We start from the raw sequence: 22,269 nt of genomic DNA, 5'->3' as shown, positions 1-22,269 counted from the left end.
CTGTGAGGAACTTTTGGTTTGTGTTGATTTTGGCGCCCCCTGTGGACAAAGCTGATTTTCCCTGTACATGCTTAAAGTAACAGTCTCAAAGATTTTCATGTAAATAAATGTCTGTTAAGTCACTATCTATTGCTGACTGAAGTAGGACAAAGGTGAGTGAGCCTATGGCCCACTGATGAAAGCCTCTGCATTTGCAGTATTATGGACTGGGTGTCTGTGGTGACATTCACGGAAAAAATCACAAGCGACTCCCAGTTAGTGACAGTAATCTACTATGGCTGAACAAACAAAGAAAAGATGGATGACTACAGATACAACTTCAAAAATTAGTAAAAATCCAAAGAAAAAGGAACAAATTCGACGCTCAGATGAAGGCAAACAGTCGTAAAAGGAAAGCGACCGTCAGCGAGAAAAATCCAGAGTTACAACTGTAACAAAGGGAGCCAAGCTTGGATGTCTGGTTAAATTGGGAAGTGTACTCCCATAATTACCATATATCGCCATTAGGGGCGCTCAAGAGAACAAAACTGACATCTTCAAGATTGTCAGTTTAAGTGGTGGTTTTAAACAAAAAATCTCATCCTGCTTCCTTCAACAGTCATAAATATCACACTTTAAATTTTTGCACTGGAAAATGTAAACAAAGGCAGCATGCAGTTAATCGCTTCATCTGACACCTACCCTCCTCCAGCGGTTTCAGGCATTAAAAATAATAATATAGAAATAATCAGTCTTGTGGTGGTTTGGTTTGAAATCAGAATTAATTTCAGTCTGTTTCATAACCAGCAAAAAACTCCTCACAGGAGCTTTAAAACAAAGTGATTTTACAACCGTTTATTGCTCGCTCCTCATACCTGTTTGATGTTAGCTGCTAAAGGGTACATTTTAATCTACGAGCATAACACACAGTCTCCAACCAAACTGCTATTAATGCCATCAATGCTACATGACAAACAACAAAGGTATTTACAATCTTTGGAATAAAAAAGATTATCTCTTGCTGTAGAATATAGTTATAGAAGTCCAATGCTCTAGAATAAATGATTACCATGTTTTCCAAGAATAACGGAGGTTAATGACTTCACAGTAGAGTTAGTTTGTCTGTTATTTAATGTACTTAGATTCTGAAACAGACAAATAACTTGTCCTTTCTGTGTATGAATGTGTGTATACCTTGTTTGATGCACGGCACTTGAAGGTAGTCATTAATGAAACCCCAGGATACGGTGGTAGGAATGAGGGATGGGAGTGAGGGCGGGGATGAGGGTCCAGTAGAAGTAAGGATGTTAAAGGTGAGCGGTCACAGGAGACGTTTCAGACACCGTCAAGGACAGGAAGAGGCAGCCATGAGAGCATCCGCTGTCCACAGACTGTTGTGACGGAGAAGATGCAGAGATAAACTGGTTACACAAGCATCACAAGACCTCGCACACACACGTTATCTCACTTCATCTCTTAATCCTTTTGTTTTTATAGTTTTCCTGCCTCCCACACACCTATAACTTTACTTAAATTCATCTATTGCTCTGACTCTCACCCAACTCATCTCATGTTTCTGACAACACCGTCTCTCTAACTCCTACGCTCTGATTGCTCCGATTCTGCTCTTCAAACCAAAATAAACTCCACAGCCCGAGTCGACGTCCGTCTGCCAAATCAGTTGAGGCATTGTTTACATGGATTAACTCTTTTTAGAGACCGTATGTTGGCAAACTAGATTACATAAATAATCCACTTAATCTAGATTAGACGATGAAGCATTACCATAACGGCAGAGGGAGAGAGAGGGAGATTGAGATGGTACAGGAGGGAGGGAGGGTGGAGAGGGAGCAAGATGTCACCCGCTCAGACCGTGAATGATTGCTGCTTCTTTTCAGAGGTGAAATAAAGAAGAAATCTGTCATGTAGGTTGTGTATAATAGGCAGATTGTCTCTGTACGAGCATGGCTGATGATAACCCGGGCTCCCTGCCTGCCTGCTGCAGCTCCTCACATGCTGCTCGGTGGTCAACAACATGTGGTCAATAGGAGGATTGTTAAGTTAGTGTCCTGTGGTAATGATTGCCATGTGGCCCGACAAAGCCACGCCCCCGAGCCCTTTTAAAACACGACCGGCCCCACCAGACACCGCTTTACTGGCCGCTCTCGTTAGTCATACTCGCTCCCATGTAGTTACACCACAGGGGAGCCAATAAAGAAGCAGCTAGTGGATATTTAAAGCAGTTTAGCTTTACATCTTCATCAGTGCAGTTCCACTCAAAAAGCCTGCTTGCGTCATTATGTTTATGCCCTGCAAATTTCTCTAATCATAGAGCAATCAGGCCCATCGGAGCATTAAAAAAGACCCCGCACCTTCATGGGATGCCATTAAATAAAAGATGTTCTGTGATATTCAGCTTATAAATATGGACAGAGCAGCACATGCCAAAGGTAGCAGGTGCTGTCCTGCTAGAAAATCAGCCTTTCTGTGCAGGATAAAAAATGAAAGCGTGCTGAAACTACTTGCGCACTGTAGAAACACAGAGAGAGAAGACATGCAGACTCGATAATGAGATTCTGAATACGTGTGTGGATGTTAGTCCTCTTGCAAACACATGAATGTGTGGTATGTTTGCTGCTCTGAGCCAGGAAGCTTTGAAGCTTTTCAGACGGGTCATTACAATTCGTGCAGTCAAAGAGAGGGAGGAATCGAGGGTGAAGGATCAGAGAACATCTGTATACTTGGGTTAGGTATCTTCAAAGCCCGCATAGAGTGTTGAAAAAAAATAAAAAGGCAATTATTTAAAAAATAAATGAATGTTATTGCTACTGCACATTTCTTCCCGATCTTTGAATTAAGATTTAGTTTGCCAGGTGTGTTCTTCTCCAGGAAAAATGTAAACAAAGGCTCTATCGGTGCATGTATGCTGTTAAGCGCCTTATTGGAATCTGACCTGGTGAAAGTGGTGCCAGGCGTTGGGAATAACTATAAAGAAATAACTGACCTTATTGCTGATTGTAGGTCACATAACCAGTAAAACTGCCTACAGTACATTTAAACATTGATACTTGTGGACATTCACAGGGGTATTTGACAGAACTTAAATACAAACCAACTTTAAGTGCTAATCTTGAAGATCTTGGTTTCGTTCTCTTTAGCGGCACCTATGGGGATAAACGGTAATTGCGGGTGCACGCTTACCAGAAATCCAAACAGTGTCACGTGTGACCCTTGTGATGATTGTAACTCTTGATTTTCCTCGCTGACGGTTCCTTTTTACACTTTTAGAGATCGATCTTCTCTTTGTTTGTTCAGCCATAGTAGATTACTGATTACTCACAACCAATGACTGTACTCATTTTTAAGGCTGTCATGTCGTCCATCTTTTTATACAGTCTATGCTCGCAACACCACCGGAAGAGACCGGAAAAGCAGCCGCTTTACACATAAGTGTGTTTGTTGCGTTTGCTCCGCCTGCCCTCTCTGGCAGACCAACCACTGCTGGCTGATGGGCCTCTCTTGTGATTTTTCCCGCTAAAGTCTCAACCGACACCCAGTCCGTAATTCTGTAAATGCAAAGGCTTTCATCAGTGGGCCATAGGAACAATCACCATTGCGTTACCTCATTCAGTGATAGATAGTGACTTAACAGACATTTATTTACATGAAAATCTTAGGAACAAAAATAATTTCCAGTCTTAATCAAAACTCTTCAAGTCTCTCTTTTAAAGCAGGTTCATATTTTTTTTACAAGTCTACGGTTTTTTCATCATTTATTTAAACCAGTGCTTCACTGTAGGAACCCCAGTCTTTTTCCTCTAGATTCTGAGAATAATTTTTTTAGCTGCGATTATCCCAAAGGAAAGACGTTTTTGTAGAAACTTAAAAAATGGGAGTGGTTAAACGAAGCTTGTTCTCTTTCTAACTGCTGATTTCATATTTTTAAAATGTGCCTACATCTCTATCCAGACAAAGTAAATTTGTACGACTTTTTGTGCTGATAAACTTTTGTCAAGCTAAACTTGTTTCCGTCTCTCTCCAGGTGGGTGAGAGAATTCCTAAATGAAGACAACAAAGGCCTGGACGTGCTGGTGGAGTATCTTTCTTTTGCACAGTATGCCGTCACGTAAGTCACTACCAGCGCTTTCTCTCCATACCACCATAGTCTATATGCCGAACTGACAACCAACACAATGCTGCTATTCTGCACAGCCGCTGATGCATCTCCAGCATCGCTGTGTGCTGCTGCCTGCTGGTCAGAAACACTGAGTCACTCAGGGCCCGTTGCTGACACATTGGCACTGTGTATTATACCAACCATAGGCTTCTATTCATAGATTGACGATGTGATTATTAGTCACTCACAAGGTCTCTGTTCAGGGCCGGAGAGCCGCGCACTTAAAGTTTAATTCACTCCCCGCTTTACCATATGTTATTATGGTCCGTCCACATTATGAACGGTTAGCCATAAAAGCGTGTTTACCCTCGGTACCGCTGCTGCAGGGTTTAAATTCATGGGAACGAAGAGTCTAAAAACTGACACAGATCATAGCAGGTATTCTGTAACTACCAGCGTTTTCCAAGGTTTCTGCCAAGTAACGAAACATGAGACCTTTTTTTTACAGATTACGTCTCAAACCAAAAACCTGAACATTTAGCATTAGCGCTGGAACATGTTTTAGCCTCTGCCAGAAACCATTAATGCCAGTCACAGTAATATACACTCTGTGGTATTATAGCTTAATTTAGAAAAGATATATGTTTGTATGTTGTACTTTATATATTTATGTTTGATAATATTTAGCTGATGATGTTAAAGTCTTGCCTAAGTGGCTTTACTAACTAGCTTGTTTGGATTACCCTGGGTGGTTGGCCTGTTAGCTTAGCGAGGGTGCGAAAGACCTTTTGCTAGCACGTGTAGCATGTGTCTTAAAACTGATGTTATCCATACAAAGCCTAATTTAGCGTCACATTTTTTAACTCTAAAGGGGAATCTACACAGGCAACGTATTTGAAGCGTATTTTTGACGATGTGTGTTTAATGTGTGTGCCGGGACAGAATCGCTCCAATGTTATTCAATGCTGCAATCTCCACCAGCTGCGTATGCCGCGTGGGATGCGGGCGTAATACGCGAGTAATTTTTCCCCACGCTGAGTCTATTTTTCCCCACTGCTGTGCGTCAGTGAAGCGTAGAAAGCCATTGACTGCTGTCTAAATACATACCCACAACCAAGGAATCCATTTTTGAAGTTATTGATAGGCTTGTTGAGCAGGCAAGATTAATTTCAATGAGCAATGAATATGTACATTTCATCAACATCTGTGTAATCCAATCCTATTAATTCCTTCTCATTTGATTCCATATCCTACATAAATACAGAAATTATGCACAATTAAGAAATAAGTCTACAAGTCGGTTGCAAAGTTGTCTCTTTCTACTTTTTCCAGCAGACTGCACACTTTTTGCCGTCACTGCCGCTCCTATTTATGGCCAGGAATCGTAACTACCATTGGCTAATTTTGAGACTCATCTTTGCTGTAGTCGCAGCTGGTGTTGCAAAATAGATGCTGCCGACCGTGACGCCTATGTGTCACGCACGTTCATGTCGGTAACTTTCGTGTTTCAAGTAAATTTTCAACAGTTAAAGTTTTTGAATAAGATGTATCTTTAGGAACTAGGACACTAGGACTACTTATTTTCAAGTAACTACATCATGTAACTTCATAATCCTTTATCAATTAAACGTTAAATAATAGCATCTTAATGCTGACTGTTTTAGCTTCTTATTTCACGTCTTGTTTTCATTGTTTGACAGGTTTGATGGAGACTGTTTGGAGAACAACCCAGACACTCCGATGGATAAGTCTAAGCCCTGGAGCCGCTCTATAGAAGACCTGCATGGAGGAAGCACCCTGCCGTCTCCCATCACGGGGAACGGCATCACACGTGCCGGCCGACATTCCACATTACGGTACAATTTGCACACTTATTAAACTTTAAATAGATTCACTGTTAACCGTCCGTGTGATTCATAACTTTTACTGCTTCCTTTCCCTTTCAAGGTTTTTTTTCCCCCCTCCTTTTTAAGTGTTAAGCCGGAGCAATGCGGTCGTATTGTGATTATTTTCAGAAGTCACACATTTCTTATGATGCCTCAGCAGCCCCTTCATGTAGTCATGAGGTCTGTAAGACTCTAAATGGCTTAAGACACAGGAGACAAACACCATTTGTCTTGATAGTTTGCTTTGTGAAATTCCTGTTTTGCGCGTGATTATGACGAGTGATTGACAGCCTCGTGTTTCACGTGACAGACGGCAGAGCAGAAGAAGTAAAACATCCCGCTTTTATGGAGCCAATCTGTTTTGTTTAAGTGACAAACGGAGCAGTTTAAACCCAGTGTGCAGAGGATTTCACAGCAGTTAATTCATAAGCTCATGCTAATATATGCTCTGAAGCACAAATCCCATTCAGTTGTGCATTATTCGCTAATCCTCCCCGACTCTCTATTGCCTTTTCTGTGCAGCACTCACATTTAGTTTACTAAGTAAGGACTTGACTTAAATAAGTCACTTTATCATAGAATAACGACATGTTTTACTCTCCTGTGTTTTCTGTATACCTTAACTCTTTCATTGGTACATCTATAGTATCAATATTAGCCCATAACTGACTGTACAGTGTGTGTAATGGGTCAAAAGTGTCTTCACTGAGGCTGACTCTCTCTTCTGCTCTGTCCTGATATTCCTCCATAGTCATCTGCTCCTCTGTCTGCCAGTCTTCGACAGCAGGCAGGTCTCAGGTTCACTCAGCTGGCTCCTAGTGAGCTCTCCTGCAGCCTTAACCCCTGCGTCCCTTCTCCCCTCCAAGACACACATGCCCCCACATTCAAACCCCCCTGCCTCATTGTACTTTATAACTCCCTGCTAGTGCTGCCCAGTTTATTTGTCCCGCTGTCTGTGTCGGGGATGTGAATTATTTGTACTGCCAGCCTCCCCTCCCGCGCCCGAGACTGAATTCTCCTTCCCTCGGAGCAAATGGGTTTTTCTGCACTCATTGTTCTCGCCTGTGTGCCTGTGTGCTGCTTGTGTGGCTTCCTAAATGCCATTCTGTGCAGAAGCTAGCCTAGTTTCTACAAACGCTTTGTAACAGCGAACGCTTTCACTAGACCGCTACAGATAGATAATATTAGGTAGTGTTTAAAAGGTGTTCTGTATTTTGGATACGTTCTCTTAGTTAATAGAAGACGTCACAATTACTATGAAGCATTTGGTCTACTGTTTGTGGTATTATAATTCTGAAATAGTCCATTATACAGAACATTTTTCCTTCATCTCTTTAGACTAGAATAACGTAAGATAAATAGCAAATGGGTGTCAAATTAAGATTTGTATGTCTTCTCAAACGGCCATCGTGAAGGACACAGAGCGCAGTGAGCTGTCCAAAGTGTTCCAAAATCAGCCGGTACGTCTGAAGAGCTACATGAAGCTAGCTAGAAACACATAGCTGTGTTAGACCTGTGTTTCTTAGCATGTAGTTATAGCTGTAGTGGTTCATGTTGTTGTGTAGTTCTATGTAGAACGTGCTCTGTGTATTGTGCATTTTTTGTATTCATGTGTTTTTTCAGCTGGACATAAAATCCTTGATATTTCAAAAATGTTCTTAGAATAAATTAGCTCCTCAAGAACCATGTGATGTTGCAGTTTAATATAACAAAGAAGTTTGAGGTCTTGACTATAAAAGAGGACTAAAAAAATCACAAGCAGCGCCCAGTTAGTGACCACCCAGCAGTGGTTGGTCTGCCAGAGAGGGTAGGTGGAGCTAAGCAGCTGCTTTTTCGGTCTCTGCAAGTGTTACTGCGAGTAAACAGTAATCTACTATGGCTGAACAAACAAAGAAAAGATCGATGACTACAGATACAACTTCAAAAATAAGTGAAAATCCAAAGAAAAAGAAACAAATTTGACGCTCAGATGAAGGCAAACAGTCTAAAAAGGAAAGCGACCGTCAGCGAGGAAAATCAAGAGTTACAACCGGAGCCAACCGTGGACGTCACACATGCAACACTGTCTTGATATCTGTGATGTATGCTCCCGCAATTACCGTTTATCGCCATAGGTGCCGCCAAAGAGAACGAAACTGAGATCTTCGAGATTACCAACTACTTTTAGTTTTGTTCTATGAAGCCATTTGGATCAACTGTTCTATTTAATTTGTTGAATAAAGTTTAGTTTCCGACAAGTCGGAGCAGGTCAAGGTATTACATTCAGCTGCTGTTATGTAATCATTCATCATTACCTTGGTGTGAGATTAAGAAATATTGTTACTCATTTCCTCCTCGTCTTGCCCCGCCTCAGTTTGGGTATGATTAATCAGGAGAGAAAAAGCCTTGAACGAACTCTTTAAAAGATTGCCTTTTCCGCTCGCCCGATTAAAGAATAATTCTTTATCTTTTTATTTAAAAGAACTGACTGACTCTTCCTTGAAATCTGTAGCTCTGTTCAGACACATACACACACAGCCAGCGTGTTGTGACTCAGGGAGGAGTCACGCCTGCAGGCATGCGAGCTGACACAAATCAGCGTATCTATCGGTACCCTGAAGACACATTTTCCCCCAGATCTCCGGCTGGTAATTGAACCTCGTGACTAAAGTCTGAAAATAAACCCGTTTTTTTTCTCTGCACATTATTCAGCGTTTCTCTGTTATTGTGAGCGCTCCAGCAGGAGAAAGGCCTTGTTTTTGTGCATGCACAATCACTGTGCTGCATGCTAATGACTGCTTCTATTGTGTAGGCTGTAAGTGATATGTTTGTGAAGGACATAAAATTAAAACAATTGAAAGAGGGCATCCTGTGGGCCCTGGCGAGGCTGTAGATTATATGGCCTTTTGTGAGTGTTAATGTAATGTGGCGTGGCAGTTTAATAGCCTCCCTGTGTGGAGGAGGTGGTGTGTGATGGAGACACATTCACAAATGGCATCTGTTTTCTTATTTAGCCTTGTGTGTTTGTGTTTAGATGCTTATACAAGTCAAGTGTTTTAGTAAAGAAATATCCCTTGTTTTTCTTTCTTTTTTCTATTAGTTGCAACACACTGCCAAGCCGGAGAACTCTGAAGAACTCCAGACTGGTCTGCAAGAAAGACGACGTCCACGTCTGCATCATGTGCCTGCGTGCGATCATGAACTACCAGGTCAGCCCTCTGCACTCCCCAGAGGACCCTGAGTCCCTGAGGACTAAAGCACACTTATCTTAACTGAAGCCAAATTCAATTTGTTCCCCTGCTAGTTGTCCATGTTTCATTTATTATGCAGAGGAATGCAGCTCTTTGCTTATTCACTGTCTCCTCTGCTTTGCTAATTAGCTTATGTGTCTCTGTCTTTGTCCCTGGTGTTTGTTTTTCATCTTGCAGTATGGCTTCAACATGGTCATGTCGCACCCACATGCTGTGAATGAAATTGCACTAAGTCTCAACAATAAAAACCCAAGGTAAGTAAAAACAAATATGAAGTATGAAAGCTACTAAAAGTGAAATTTCCAGATAGCTAAAGCCGCTTTCCCATTAGTCAAAAAACCCACTAACACCCGCTAACACATGCCTTTTTTTAATGGGAAAGGCTACAATCTGCATTCAGACCCAGGTCAAATGACTCTGCAGTAGACCCGGGTAATTATCACCTCGAATCCGATCGGCATTGATGAGAACACAAAACCCAGGTCAACACGCCAATCTCCTACCCCTCTCCGGCGCGATGCTATGCTCCGTTGGAAACTTGTCAGCTTCTCAGCTTCATTTTCCGCCCGTCTCCGTCCGAGCAGCGCTCGAACATCGTTCCAAATTTGTCAGCGCCGAGTTTGATAAACAGACTGAATGAGTAATAGATACAATAAAGACCAAACCTCCGTAACATCTTCACTGTTTACTAACCCTGTCTCAAGCATGTCTGTGAAGTTAGATGGTGACGCACCAGAAAAGAGACCGAAAGAAGTATACTCCACTGGCAATAGGAAAAGAGACAATCGGCATCTATCTGCGGGTCTTCCCGGGTCTGAAAAATCTGCGCCAACGCTCTAATTTCAGTGGGAAAGGAGTATTAGTTTACTCTTAATCCAGATGAACACCTGAACATTTTTAAATAGCTCTTTCCCATAACAGATTTTTGCATTTAAAGCTCGACAAATGCAGATATTTTACCAGCAAAGACCCAGATCTACAACAGAACATCCAGAGTTCAACGATAGCCTCATTGCACCTGCACAGTCTGATCCAAACTGAGTGTCTTTGTAGCTCCGGGGCACATTCATCCCAAACAGACGGGTCAGGGCACCGCTGGCACACTCCACTACACTGGCAGCTGCTTTTCTGAGACAGCCACCAGATGAATTCACTTCTCAGTGTGTGTGTGTGTGTTTGGGTGGTGTGTGGGTTTTTTCACTTGGTGCCCAAAGGCTCAAGGATTTCCTCAAAAGTGGATGTGAAACCACTTCGCATCACCTGTCACATATCGTCTCATCGGAGCGGAGAAATCCCGCATGAATGAGCTGGAGAAGGGACTGGAGAGAGGACACACACACACACAGACACAGACATGCACACACACACGGGGATAAGGCCTGAAGTATTCATTTTTCATCCCTGCCTTTTAATCCAGTGGAGATAGAAATGTGCTCTCTCAGGTTATGACATTACAAAACTTTTTCTGTGGGTTATTTCAGGCGAACCTCACACTGATGTGTCAGCATAATAATTGTAATGTATTTTTTGGAATAATGTTTGTTTGCTTCGTCTTTAAATACCGGTTCACCGCAGCTCCGTCACCTGTCATTTACTAACCATTCCTGCTTTTATCTTCTCTCTGTTTTACAGAACGAAAGCTCTGGTCCTCGAGCTCCTGGCGGCAGTTTGTCTCGTGAGAGGAGGCCACGAAATTATTCTCTCCGCGTTCGACAACTTTAAGGAGGTATGAGGGCGGAAGTGGGCTCCGAGGAGACGAATATGTCATTACATTTTGACTGTGCAATTTCAAACAGTGACTCAGCCCTGGTGGAATTCTTCCCCCCTCCCTCCCGTCTCCCTTCTCAGCAGATGTGAGAGCAGCAGATTCCTCATTCCTGCAGAGGGATAGCATCTTGAAATGAGCTCTTTTGTGCACAGATTACAGGCATTGGTGTGTAGCTGCATAACACAGGAGAGCAAACAGTTACGTGTGTGTTAACTGGATTTGGCAGGCGCTTCAAAGCTCAGAATAGCAGAGAGAAAGATGTAACAGACAGCGTGGCCTGACCCTTGCCTGTCTGGGTTAGGTGTCCTGGCTGCTGGAGGAAAAAAAGAGTGGGAGGTTTATGATGGAGTGGGCGCGAACAGCAGCCCCACTTTGTAGCATACGGCCCACAAAAATGGGCTGACTGCAGTTAATGCAATATTTACACCCCTGAATGAAATATTGAGTGTTGTTCTCAGCGGCATTGGCATTAGCGGGGGAGAATCAGGCTTAGGGAGAACTTAGCTTGACTAATGAGATGAAGGATGGTGTCATGATGGAGAGGCGTTTGAGGACTCATGTTTTCAGTGATAGTTGTTTGTTTTTCTTTAGTTTAGCTTTTAAGTGCAGAGTCTTCACATTGAGTTTGCCGAGTGACTTTGATAGCTTGTGTTTGATGAAGGGGCCGCGGGGCTACGAGTCGTAGCATTACTCAGAGCTTTTTGGATACACACCCCTCCTCTTTCTTACTTCTTCATCATGCTCCATCTCCCTCATTGCCCTCCAGTTGAACTGTCTGAACCGCAGAGCATCTCTCTCTCTCTTACTCTCCTCTTGTTAGCTCTGCGTCTCTGTTCTCGTCTGTCTCCCACACTCTAGTTCAAAGAGCTTTCACTGGCAGTATATGTGGTAAAAGTTTTACCACAAACAGTATTGAACACAGATGCACGTACTCATGTGGCTTTATGTAAACCGAGGAATCATTCAGCAGCAGCGCAGAGTGAGTAAGTGATTATTATAATTATCACTCTGGAATCTGCTCTTACTTGCTCTGAGGTCACAGGGAGCGCTGATGTAGTTTGGCGCTTTTCCTCGTCACCAAATACTGAAGAAATTAAATTAGGAATGTTTTTGGCATTTTTGAAATATGTGTGAATTATTGGGAGTTTGTGGTGTCACTTATTCAATGCAGTGATGGATTGCATTAACTAGCTGCATCGCCTCCTCCACCTGAAACTCCTATAAACATTGTAATTGAGATGCGGTTTGTTTTGCAGGTGTGTATGGAGACACAGCGGTTTGAGAAGCTAATGGAGTACTTCAAGAACGAGGACAACAACATCGACTTCATGGTACGTTCACACACACACACACACACACAGTCTCTCTTAATTACTTATTGATCGCTCTCAAAAATCCCACATCACCTGGCAGACCACAGATGGCTGGTGAAGCTTTCTGAGCTGAAGATTGAAAGCTGTGTCTTTCTTATTATCACCGTCCAGCATTTTGAGGACTAACTGTCACTTCTGGGTTAGACAGGTGCACAGGGAGTTGCAAAGGTCCAGCAGTGATGAAATAAACAACAGAGTCATAACCAGCTTTTACCTAGAAATATACATATTTTGAGCACTGCTGCACTTGTTCTAGTAGGTTTGTCCAAGCTCATAAAAAACTTGAAGAAGACACAGTAGGCTTATAACAAGTGGACATAGCTTCTTGGTGTCTAAAGTGAAGCCAATGCCTTAAAGGGGCCATATCTTTTGAATGGATATTCTCATATTTTGCATGGGTTTCACAGTGAAAAACTGCATCATTCCGTGTTTTTCCAGAGTTACATTTTTAAAAAGGTCGCCTCTGAAATATACCATTCAGAAAAGCCGCAGGTTTCTACGTAGAACCCTGCTGTTGCTGAAATCGTCATTCACCGCCATTTGCCGTCGTTCACCTCAGGCTGCCTTCTTGCACGAGCTTGTAGTCAAGTCGTTGTCAACATTTCAGCTTACCATTCCGGTACCTCTTGGCGATTCTGGCTCGTACATATAAGGCTGAATAACTGATCCTAGAGCAGCCATGTGTTCTACAACTTTATAGTGACAGTAATTGGAGTGACTGCTTAGCCCCTCCCTCACGTAGCCACACTGCACTGTCAGCCAATCGTGCCTAAGGTCTAACCTTTGAATGGCAAAGCGACTTGTACGTTTCAGGAGGAAGGAGAGGCTCCGAAAAATAATTAAATTTAAATATGTATACAATTTTTAAAACAAAACAGCGTGACTCAAAAACCATATTTTAGAACAATAGAAAATTGATTGCATAGCTAAAACATGTCCCTTTTAAATAAATAAATTGGCATTCTTTCTAATGGCCCGCAGGGGGCAACTCCAGTGGTTGTGGTTGACCCTACTTCTTTGTTGAGTTATTACCTCAGTAAATATTTTCCTCATGAGTTTGTGGTCTCAATTGCTTGGCCCGAGTCTTCTTCGACACAGCATGATGTTTATTTCAAAATAATAGTCAGATGTAGAGTAAAACAGACGTTAGAGCAGGGTATGATTACGGCGTGGCTACCTGTCAATCAGGATACAGCCGAGCATTGCCTATTCAACCCTTTTGTCCACATACGGTCACTTCCTGTTCCAAAAACAGCCAAGATGACAGTGTTCAAAATGCTGAACTTGACACTTCAAGAGGAGGGATCACAAACCAATGGGTGACCTCACCCGGTTTACTACATTAACTTCTTTCATACAGCCTATGAAGGAGACAAATTTAGCCTCCAGTTTCCAGTACGCACTCACAGGGCTATCATTAAACCCTGTGATTTTTCCCATGAAAGCACAAACTACAGATGTGTGATGCAGTTCATCAAACTGGAGTTGTCGCTAAGAAAGGAATCCCTCCATGTCTGTCATTACCCTAACCAAGGACTATCAATTTGTCTGGCACGTAAGCGCAGAAGCCACTGGGAAGTGCCAACTAACATGAATTTATCCAGCGTATGTGTCCATCTATGTGTCTTAATCGATGCCAGGCAAATACTGTTTATGCGTGTGAGTTTAAACCAACAGACGCTGTGTTTAAACAGCCCCTCAATTGGACTTCTGTCACAAGTCTGCTCACAGTCCCTCAGCGGGCCGTCGCCTGACAGCAGCGCTTAAGCAAACAGACTTAGTCGTCTCGCTGCAACTCGGCAGCTTTGACAGAGCTTCTTACCGGAAGTTCATTAAGCCCGTGTCAGGGCGAGGAGACGTGTGTTTGTGGGTGTGTGAGTAAATTACACATTGGGAGGAGATTTCTTTTGATCTGTTTGTGCGTGATGGAGTCGAACCGGGCTGATTTTGTTTGTTTGTTCACAGATCCGTTTAATCCACGAGATTAGCTCCTCTGCCAAACAAGCTAGCACAACAATGAGGGTTTAAACACACAATTTCAGCGGAAGGCGTATTAAAATGGAAATAGATGCATTAATTAACAGATGCACAAGGCTGTTATATTAAAACTCACTCTGGTATAAGCCTGCTGTGCAGAATTCTAATTCATTAACTGTATTTTGTCTCTTTTTATTCAGGTGGCGTGTATGCAGTTCATCAACATAGTGGTGCACTCAGTGGAGGACATGAACTTCAGGGTTCATCTACAGTTCGACTTCACCAAGCTGTGTCTGGACGACTACTTAGACGTGAGTCGAGACATAGCGTTGACAGACTGAACGCTCCCGCTCTTTATATCCAGCTCAGTCTGGAGCAAAGGTTTCATTAGAGCAGCCCTGAGACGGCAACTATACAAAGGGAGTCAATAATGACTTTTCCATTACTTCAAAAAAAAATCTGTTCTGTGAGACCTCATCCTCCTGGGCTGTGCGAGATCAATGCCGGCCCGGAGAAAGAGACGTCTGCCTCATGCGGGGAATGTCTCACTCCCGGAGTGCCTTGCTCTCATCATGACAGAATGTAAGTTTTTTCATTGTATGTTTTCCAGAAACTAAAGCACACAGAGAGCGATAAGCTGCAGGTTCAGATCCAGGCCTACCTGGATAATGTGTTTGACGTTGGAGCACTTCTGGAGGACGCAGAGACCAAAAACGCCGCACTGGAGCGCGTGGAGGAGCTGGAGGAAAACATGTCACATGTGAGACCTCTCAACTGTTGGTTTTGCTTGAATGTCCAGGATGTTGATGTCATTGACAGTCGGTGAAGGTCTGCCACGCTTGTTGTCAGCTGCCGTATGAAGACTCTGAACAAACCTTTTCAGTTTTTTCAAGTTCATTAGTTAGCACGATTTGATCCATGTTGTTTAAGGCATTGTACATCCTATCATCTACTGTTTTCTTTGTTGACATATTGAGTTGTATGTTGTTATGACTCTGTCTGACCTCCCCCTCCTGACTGTTCTTCTTATAGATGACAGAAAAGCTGCAGGACATGGAGAATGAGGCCATGTCGAAGATTGTGGAGCTGGAGAAACAGCTGATGCAAAGGAACAAGGATCTTGAATCCATCAGGGTCAGACTCACTCTGAACCTTTACCATCATCTTTTCACATGTCATTTAAGCACTCACAGTTCCGACTTAATTGAAACTTAATAGACACTTTTCCCCCGAACAGGTAAAATTAACTAATTTCTCATAAGTCTTAACACCCTGTTTGCGGCCTTCACCCACACAGGAAGTCTACAAAGACACCAGCTCGCAGGTGCACTCACTGCGGCAGACGCTGAAGGAGAAGGACGAGGTCATCCAGCGGTCGAGTAACCTGGAGAAGAAGATCCACGAGCTGGAGCGACAAGGCACCATCAAGATCCACAAGAAGGGAGACGGAGACATCTCCATCCTGCCCTCGCCGCCACCACCCGGTGTGGAGGGCTCAGCGGGCTCTGTGATGGGAGGAAACGCTGCAGCTGTCGGTCCTAATCATGTGGGAGTCGTTGGGGGCGCACTGGCTCCACCACCACCTCCTCCCCCACCTCCTCCACTGCCTGTGAACGGAACATGTGGGTTTAATATCAGTCTGTTTTATAATATTATAAAATGAAATGCAAAAATTATGAAATATTATTACATATACTAAACTTTGGAACATCAGCATTGGAGCCGTACAGATATGGAGCTCAGGTTTTATTTTTGTTCACCCACCATCTCTCCTCTCTTTAAGTGTCAAATGGACCATCATCAGCCATTCCACCAGCAGCAGCTCCCCCACCTCCTCCACCCCCTCCCCCACCTCCACCTCCTCCTCCCGGGCCAAACATTTCAGTACCTATACCTCCTCCGCCTCCACTGCCCGGCTGTGGGACGCCCACGGTCATCATGAACTCTGGGTTAGCAGGTAAGGTCATCGAAGGTGAAAAACATGGAGGCGTTAGCATTAGAGTCTATATGAGTGATATGATATGTGATGATAAGGATCCTGTTACAGCCAGATGAGTTTTAAACGCAGTCTTTTTCTTCAGACGTCTGTAGTGCCCTGAAACTCTCAGCTCAGTTCTTTTACACTCTCTGCAGCTGCTTCACAGTAAAAGCCTTTATGCTCTCAGCTCCAGCTGCATGCATCTGATGAACAGTGTTGAGTTAGACATTTGTCAGTGATGGTCATGGCCGCTGACTGTATATAAAGTGTCTTCACCTACTCTCATTTGATGCCAAAATACCCCCGAGGCAGGCGCTGCTGTCTTGCGATGGTGACATATTTTGGAGTCAGAGCTGTGCGGTTGAGATCGGCGGGTGGGGCCGCAGTAACGATGCCCCGCCTGTTCCGCTAACCAAAACACACACTTAACTTACAGAAATAAAACGGCAAAGATCCGTCACTTCAGCGTATTTAACAGCAGAACAGCTTCTTGTGTTGGTCTGAAGCAGACGTTCACTGATATGGAAACTTCAATGACTGTAGTGATTGTTTTAGTTACGTCTCCTCTCACCGTTCCTCCTCTACTCTGCTAATCCGTAGCAGATCCAGATCGGCCGTATTTGTCAACAGAGCTGTCAATCATCCTTTTTACGGCATCAAATAACTAATTAAAAATAAACTTGTCAGAAAAATGAACACTTGGACGTAAATCAGCATGATAATAACTATAATGACAGAAACCATGTTTGAGAAAAAAGTATTTGACATGTATTTTGATACATATTTATAGTTTGACTCATGTCCCATCTGTTAACATGGAGGAGGCAGGCTTTATGAGCTATACTGCAGCTGGTCAGCAGGGGGCGCTTGAAACATTTTGGCTACACTTGATGGGAACTGTCATGTCGTCCATCTTTTCAGAAAATACTATTAGTAACTGATAAATTGATTGATGGAATATTATAATCCAACATTAACATTTTTAATATGCTTACGTGTAAAATAGTTCAAGATTTTTATGATAAACAATTCTAGTAATTTTCAGCATTTAATTGTACATCATGCCAAATCTGTTAATTTAGATTTAGTTATAGTTTCAACATTTTTTTTTTAATATAATGAGTTATATGAATGTGTGCATGTGAATGCTAAACTTTTAAATAGCCTCCCTGAGAAGCTTCAAACTCTTTAAGTTGAATCTGAACTTTGTGTTGCTTTACTGTACCCTGTGCGTATGAGCTGTGCATGTGTAAGCTTTCTTACTAACTCTGTTAATTTCTTAATGATTTTCCTTTGAATTGTTTCTTCTTCTGCCAACCAGAGGGACCCATCAAACTTTTCTGTAGGTTCTGCTTGTCATGTTTGCTGTTTTGCCCCCCCCATTGTTCCTTTCTCCCAAGTTTTGAAAATGGTATTTTCAGTCTGTGAATCCAACAAATGACATATTCACAAAAAGCATATGAGCTATTGCTTAATGTATTTTTTTCTTTTATTCTGCAATTAGATGATTTAAAATTTAAAAATACCAAATTTCAAAATTCTGCATGGTTCACCTTCACACCTCGCTGTAGTTTTGTTATTGTGTGAGTATGTTTTATATGAATTAAGTATCATCACATCTCAAAGTGTTGGTTGCATGCTGGGATACAATGACCTGCTGTTGCACGCACATGATAGAAGTGATATGCGGAGCTGGAATGCTGTTTACTCTTCCCACAACGGCCTTATCTCTCTCTACCTGCTGACATCTCGTCTGTGCAGCAAAGCAGGGCACCGCCTACATATTCAGCTTCCATGAATCAGCCCAGGTGGCCACAAATAGCCGTAATCTGTCCGATAAATAGTTTGTCACCGAGCCAGGCTGGAAATCCCCACCGTATGTACCTCTTACTGTGCAGGCAGACCCATTAGCCTCCTTAGCTTGAAGTGTGACTAAGCATCTTTTTAGGAAGCATAACCAACTTAAATTAGTATTGCTTGTTTTTAGAGATCATATCCATAAGTGTCACCTGTCCCAGATACTTGTCCACCCTTCCACCTGCACGTTTGTAAATGTTAGTGTGTACTCTGATAGTGCATGAGATGTGTGCTAACTCTGCTGTGTCCTGTGCAGCTGTTAAGATCAAGAAACCCATCAAGACAAAGTTCCGCATGCCCGTCTTCAACTGGGTGGCACTCAAACCAAACCAGATCAACGGGACCGTCTTCAACGAGATCGATGATGAGAGGATACTCGAGGTTAGTCAGGAAGCATTAAGTTAATTCCACTGCCTCGTTTCCATGACAACGGAATATAAACTATATTTATGTTGCCGTTAAGGACCTGAACGTGGACGAGTTTGAGGAGATGTTTAAGACGAAAGCTCAGGGCCCGGCGATGGACCTCAACACGAGCAAGCACAAGATTATCCAAAAGGGGCCCAACAAGGTGACTCTACTGGACTCCAACCGAGCGAAGAACCTGGCCATCACGCTGAGGAAAGTGGGCAAGACTCCTGAGGAGATCTGCAAGGCCATTCAGATGTAAGCCTCTTCAAAGGGAAACAAAAGAGTGAACTTAAGTTACTTCATAATTTTGGAGCAACCTGGTGATAGAATTTCCTTAGAGATGAATAAGGTTCTATCTTTACTTACCTTTCTGCGTGTCCCTGTCTTTCAGATTCGACCTGCGGACTCTCCCGGTGGACTATGTGGAGTGTCTGATGCGCTTCCAGCCCACGGAGAACGAGATCAAAGTCCTGCGACAGTTTGAGAAGGAGCGCAAGCCGCTGGAGAGCCTGACGGACGAGGACCGCTTCATGATGCAGTTCAGTAAGATCGAGCGGCTCATGCAGAAGATGACCATCATGGCCTTCATCGGCAACTTCTGCGAGAGCACGCAGATGCTCACACCGGTGAGTAACAGCATCTTGTTTGTGTTGGGCGTTACATTTTGAGACTAGCAGACCGGCTTTATCTTTTATGTTTCCCTGCAGCAACTTCATGCCGTCATCGCAGCATCTGTGTCCATTAAATCATCACAGAAGCTGAAGAAGATCTTAGAGGTAACTGAATATTTGTGTCTGGACTGTATTTTATGTAAAGTAAGTGCCTGCTTTCCTTTTTAACATTCCTTTTCCTTCTTTGTCAGATTATTTTGGCTCTTGGAAACTACATGAACAGCAGTAAAAGAGGAGCTGTGTACGGATTCAAGCTGCAGAGTTTAGACTTGGTAAATTGCCTCTTTCAGCATTAAAAGGCCCTCCACTTTTTCTTTACTTTCCAAGTGTTTATAATGTTCTTTCTCTTTAACTTTCTTCACAGCTACTTGATACCAAGTCGACAGATCGCAAACTAACATTGTTACACTACATAGCCAATGTGGTGAAGGAGAAATACGCCCAAGTTTCTCTCTTCTACAACGAGCTGCACTACGTGGAGAAAGCTGCAGCAGGTGAGTCAAGCAGATCACGTGTTATTGTCACGGCACAGTGTAGGAGTACATGTGCACTCATTCACCTGCTGCCGTTCACAGTGTCGTTGGAGAACGTCCTGCTGGACGTGAAGGAGCTGAACAGAGGCATGGAGCTGACCAAAAGAGAGTACAGCATCCACGGCCACAACACCATGCTCAAAGAGTTCATCGCGCACAACGAGAGCAAGCTGAAGAAGCTGCAGGACGATGCCAAGATTGCACAGGTAACACAAGCGCACGGCACTCTTTTTTTATTGCTCCAGTGCCCTTTGTTGTAACTGTTTGTTGAAGGAGTGGGTTTTATAATCTTAAATGTCCACTGTCTGTGTTTGAAAGGATGCCTTTGATGAGGCAGTAAAGTTCTTCGGGGAGAACTCCAAAACGACGCCACCCTCCGTCTTCTTCCCTGTGTTTGTGCGATTTGTGAAGGCTTACAGGGTGAGTTTGGATCATCGCTCACACGATCACAGAAACATGTTGACTCCACAAAAAAGGCATAGAATTAAAAAAACAAAAAACACAGAACGAAATATATTTGGTCTTTTTTTCTCCACATATTGATAGTCCTAGCTAAGCCCTGTATTCATCACTTAGTCGAACCAGCTTAAGTCCCTCTGCTAATAGCAGCTAATTTAGCAACATCACTTGCAACTCCTGCTCGAGCAACAAAAGGCTGTATGCTATATATTTCTTTACATATGCAGTAGAACTCCCCGAGACCTGTAAACAGACTTTGATGTGGAAAATAAGTGGAGTTCCCCTTTTAAGTCACAACAGCATCTAGGGAGGGTCAGTGTGGGGATACAATTGTTTGAGTGAATGTGGGCGTTATTTGTACATACTGTTTGTATTCTCTGTGTGCGTCTTGGTGCCTTTATGTACATTATGTGACTAGATATGCCCACTGGTGCTATTACTAGAGGACTGTGTTTTCTATAAGTGTAAGAATTTTAAAAAGACAGACGCATAAGCAAGCAGCTCTCACCCTGGTTGCTGTGTTTCAGTTCCTTTTCTTTTTTTACTCCTCCAAAATCACATATGACTTCCGCTAGCAAATTTGAATAGAATCACATCGAATGAAACCAATGACTGTATATAAAGATGGATGACGTGTCTTCATCTACTCTCACTGTACAAAATACCCCTGAGACAGGTGCTGCCATCTTGCGCTGGTGACGTCATTTGGAGCTGCGCGGTAGCAATCGGCGGGTAGAACCGCCGGGGCCACTTCTGCTAACCAAATCACACACTAAAATTACTGCATAAACAGCAAGGATCCTGCACGTCGGCATATTTAACAGCAGAACAGTGTCGGTCTGAAGCAGAGGTTCACCTCGCTGATCCTCCTCTACTCTGCTAATCCGGCTAGAGCTGCTGCAGGAGCCGTATTTGTCAACAGAGCTGTCAATCATCCTTTTTACAGCATCAGATAAATAATTAAAAATAAACCTGTCCGGAAACTTGGACGTAAATCACAATAGCACTATTATTATCAGCATGATAATAACTAGCTATGTTTTAGTATAGCTGTATACTAGCTGTATTTGGATTTTTTTGTCTCATGTCCCATCTGTTAACATGGAGGAGGCGGGCTTTATGACCTATACTGCAGCCAGTCAGCAGGGGGCGATAGAGATGTTTTGGCTTCACTTTCAGGGAGCTGCCATGTCGTCCATCTTTTTATACAGTCTGTGTGTGAAACTAATCAGTGTTTTTTAAATGACACCAGCGGCACATCCTCTTTGTACATGACATGTTTATGTAACCTCCTCCTCAGCAAGCGGAAGAGGACAACGAGCATAGAAAGAGACAGGAGCAGATATTAATGGAGAAACTTCTAGAGCAGGAAGCCATGATGGAGGAAGACCAGAAGGTAAGTCACCCGTCTCTCCACCCCCTTCCCCCCTCCTGCTCTCTAGGGCAGGAGGCTGCAGTGGTTCACGGGGACCAGAAGGGAAATCAGTTCCATTTCCTCCCCTTCTGCTGCAACCTTCCTCCTGACTCTTGATCACAGGATTAGTTGAGCACAGTTCGACACCCTGCTGAGCCACATCAAACTGAGTCACGGTCAGCAGAGGTTATATTTCCTGAATTGTATAGTTAACTCACACACGCACTAACTTTCAGAATAAAGGCATGTGTGGAGCTAAAAATAATGAGCTGAAAGAAACTGTGGTTGGAGTATCCTTTTTTAGCATATACTCATGACTTGGAGTAAAAAGATGTCTTTGTGTTTGTTTGTGCGTCTCCTCCTTAGTCTCCATCTCATAAGAACAAGCGGCAGCAGCAGGAGCTGATCCAGGAGCTCAGGAGGAAACAGGTGAAAGACAGCCGGCACGTCTACGAAGGCAAAGATGGAGCCATAGAGGACATCATCACGGGTAACATCACCTGGGCCTGGTTACAGTCTCTCACACACACACACACACACACACACACACATATATATATACACACACATGCACATACAGGGCGCTCTGCATGAAGGTCCTCTCCGGTGCTGTACA

The 22,269-nt window shown here is 43.2% G+C and overlaps 1 protein-coding gene across 7 annotated transcripts in view; it reads left to right on the top strand.

Moving 5' to 3' along the window:
- fmnl2a (formin-like 2a) overlaps nucleotides 1-22,269 on the top strand; it is a 56,558-nt gene that overhangs the window by 28,791 nt on the left and 5,498 nt on the right. For 4 of the 7 annotated variants that reach the window (XM_069662785.1, XM_069662786.1, XM_069662788.1 and 1 more), the window contains exons 5-24: nucleotides 4,022-4,105; nucleotides 5,797-5,952; nucleotides 9,062-9,170; nucleotides 9,390-9,466; nucleotides 10,845-10,938; nucleotides 12,237-12,311; nucleotides 14,531-14,641; nucleotides 14,941-15,090; nucleotides 15,363-15,464; nucleotides 15,628-15,952; nucleotides 16,114-16,287; nucleotides 18,422-18,546; nucleotides 18,629-18,831; nucleotides 18,968-19,202; nucleotides 19,284-19,352; nucleotides 19,439-19,519; nucleotides 19,612-19,986; nucleotides 20,099-20,200; nucleotides 21,540-21,635; nucleotides 22,020-22,143. In XM_069662785.1, the coding sequence (XP_069518886.1) occupies nucleotides 4,022-4,105; nucleotides 5,797-5,952; nucleotides 9,062-9,170; nucleotides 9,390-9,466; nucleotides 10,845-10,938; nucleotides 12,237-12,311; nucleotides 14,531-14,641; nucleotides 14,941-15,090; nucleotides 15,363-15,464; nucleotides 15,628-15,952; nucleotides 16,114-16,287; nucleotides 18,422-18,546; nucleotides 18,629-18,831; nucleotides 18,968-19,202; nucleotides 19,284-19,352; nucleotides 19,439-19,519; nucleotides 19,612-19,986; nucleotides 20,099-20,200; nucleotides 21,540-21,635; nucleotides 22,020-22,143 (2,867 nt within the window). The remainder of the gene's footprint in view (nucleotides 1-4,021; nucleotides 4,106-5,796; nucleotides 5,953-9,061; nucleotides 9,171-9,389; nucleotides 9,467-10,844; nucleotides 10,939-12,236; nucleotides 12,312-14,530; nucleotides 14,642-14,940; nucleotides 15,091-15,362; nucleotides 15,465-15,627; nucleotides 15,953-16,113; nucleotides 16,288-18,421; nucleotides 18,547-18,628; nucleotides 18,832-18,967; nucleotides 19,203-19,283; nucleotides 19,353-19,438; nucleotides 19,520-19,611; nucleotides 19,987-20,098; nucleotides 20,201-21,539; nucleotides 21,636-22,019; nucleotides 22,144-22,269) is intronic. The other 3 variants (XM_069662789.1, XM_069662791.1, XM_069662787.1) reach the window with 1 other exon arrangement.

This window comes from Semicossyphus pulcher, unplaced genomic scaffold (assembly GCF_022749685.1).
Source record: "Semicossyphus pulcher isolate SPU_LCO1_2020_fin unplaced genomic scaffold, fSemPul1.0.p SCAF_15, whole genome shotgun sequence".
Taxonomy (NCBI): Eukaryota; Metazoa; Chordata; class Actinopteri; order Labriformes; family Labridae; genus Semicossyphus; species Semicossyphus pulcher.
This window is presented reverse-complemented; position numbering and strand designations above follow the sequence as displayed.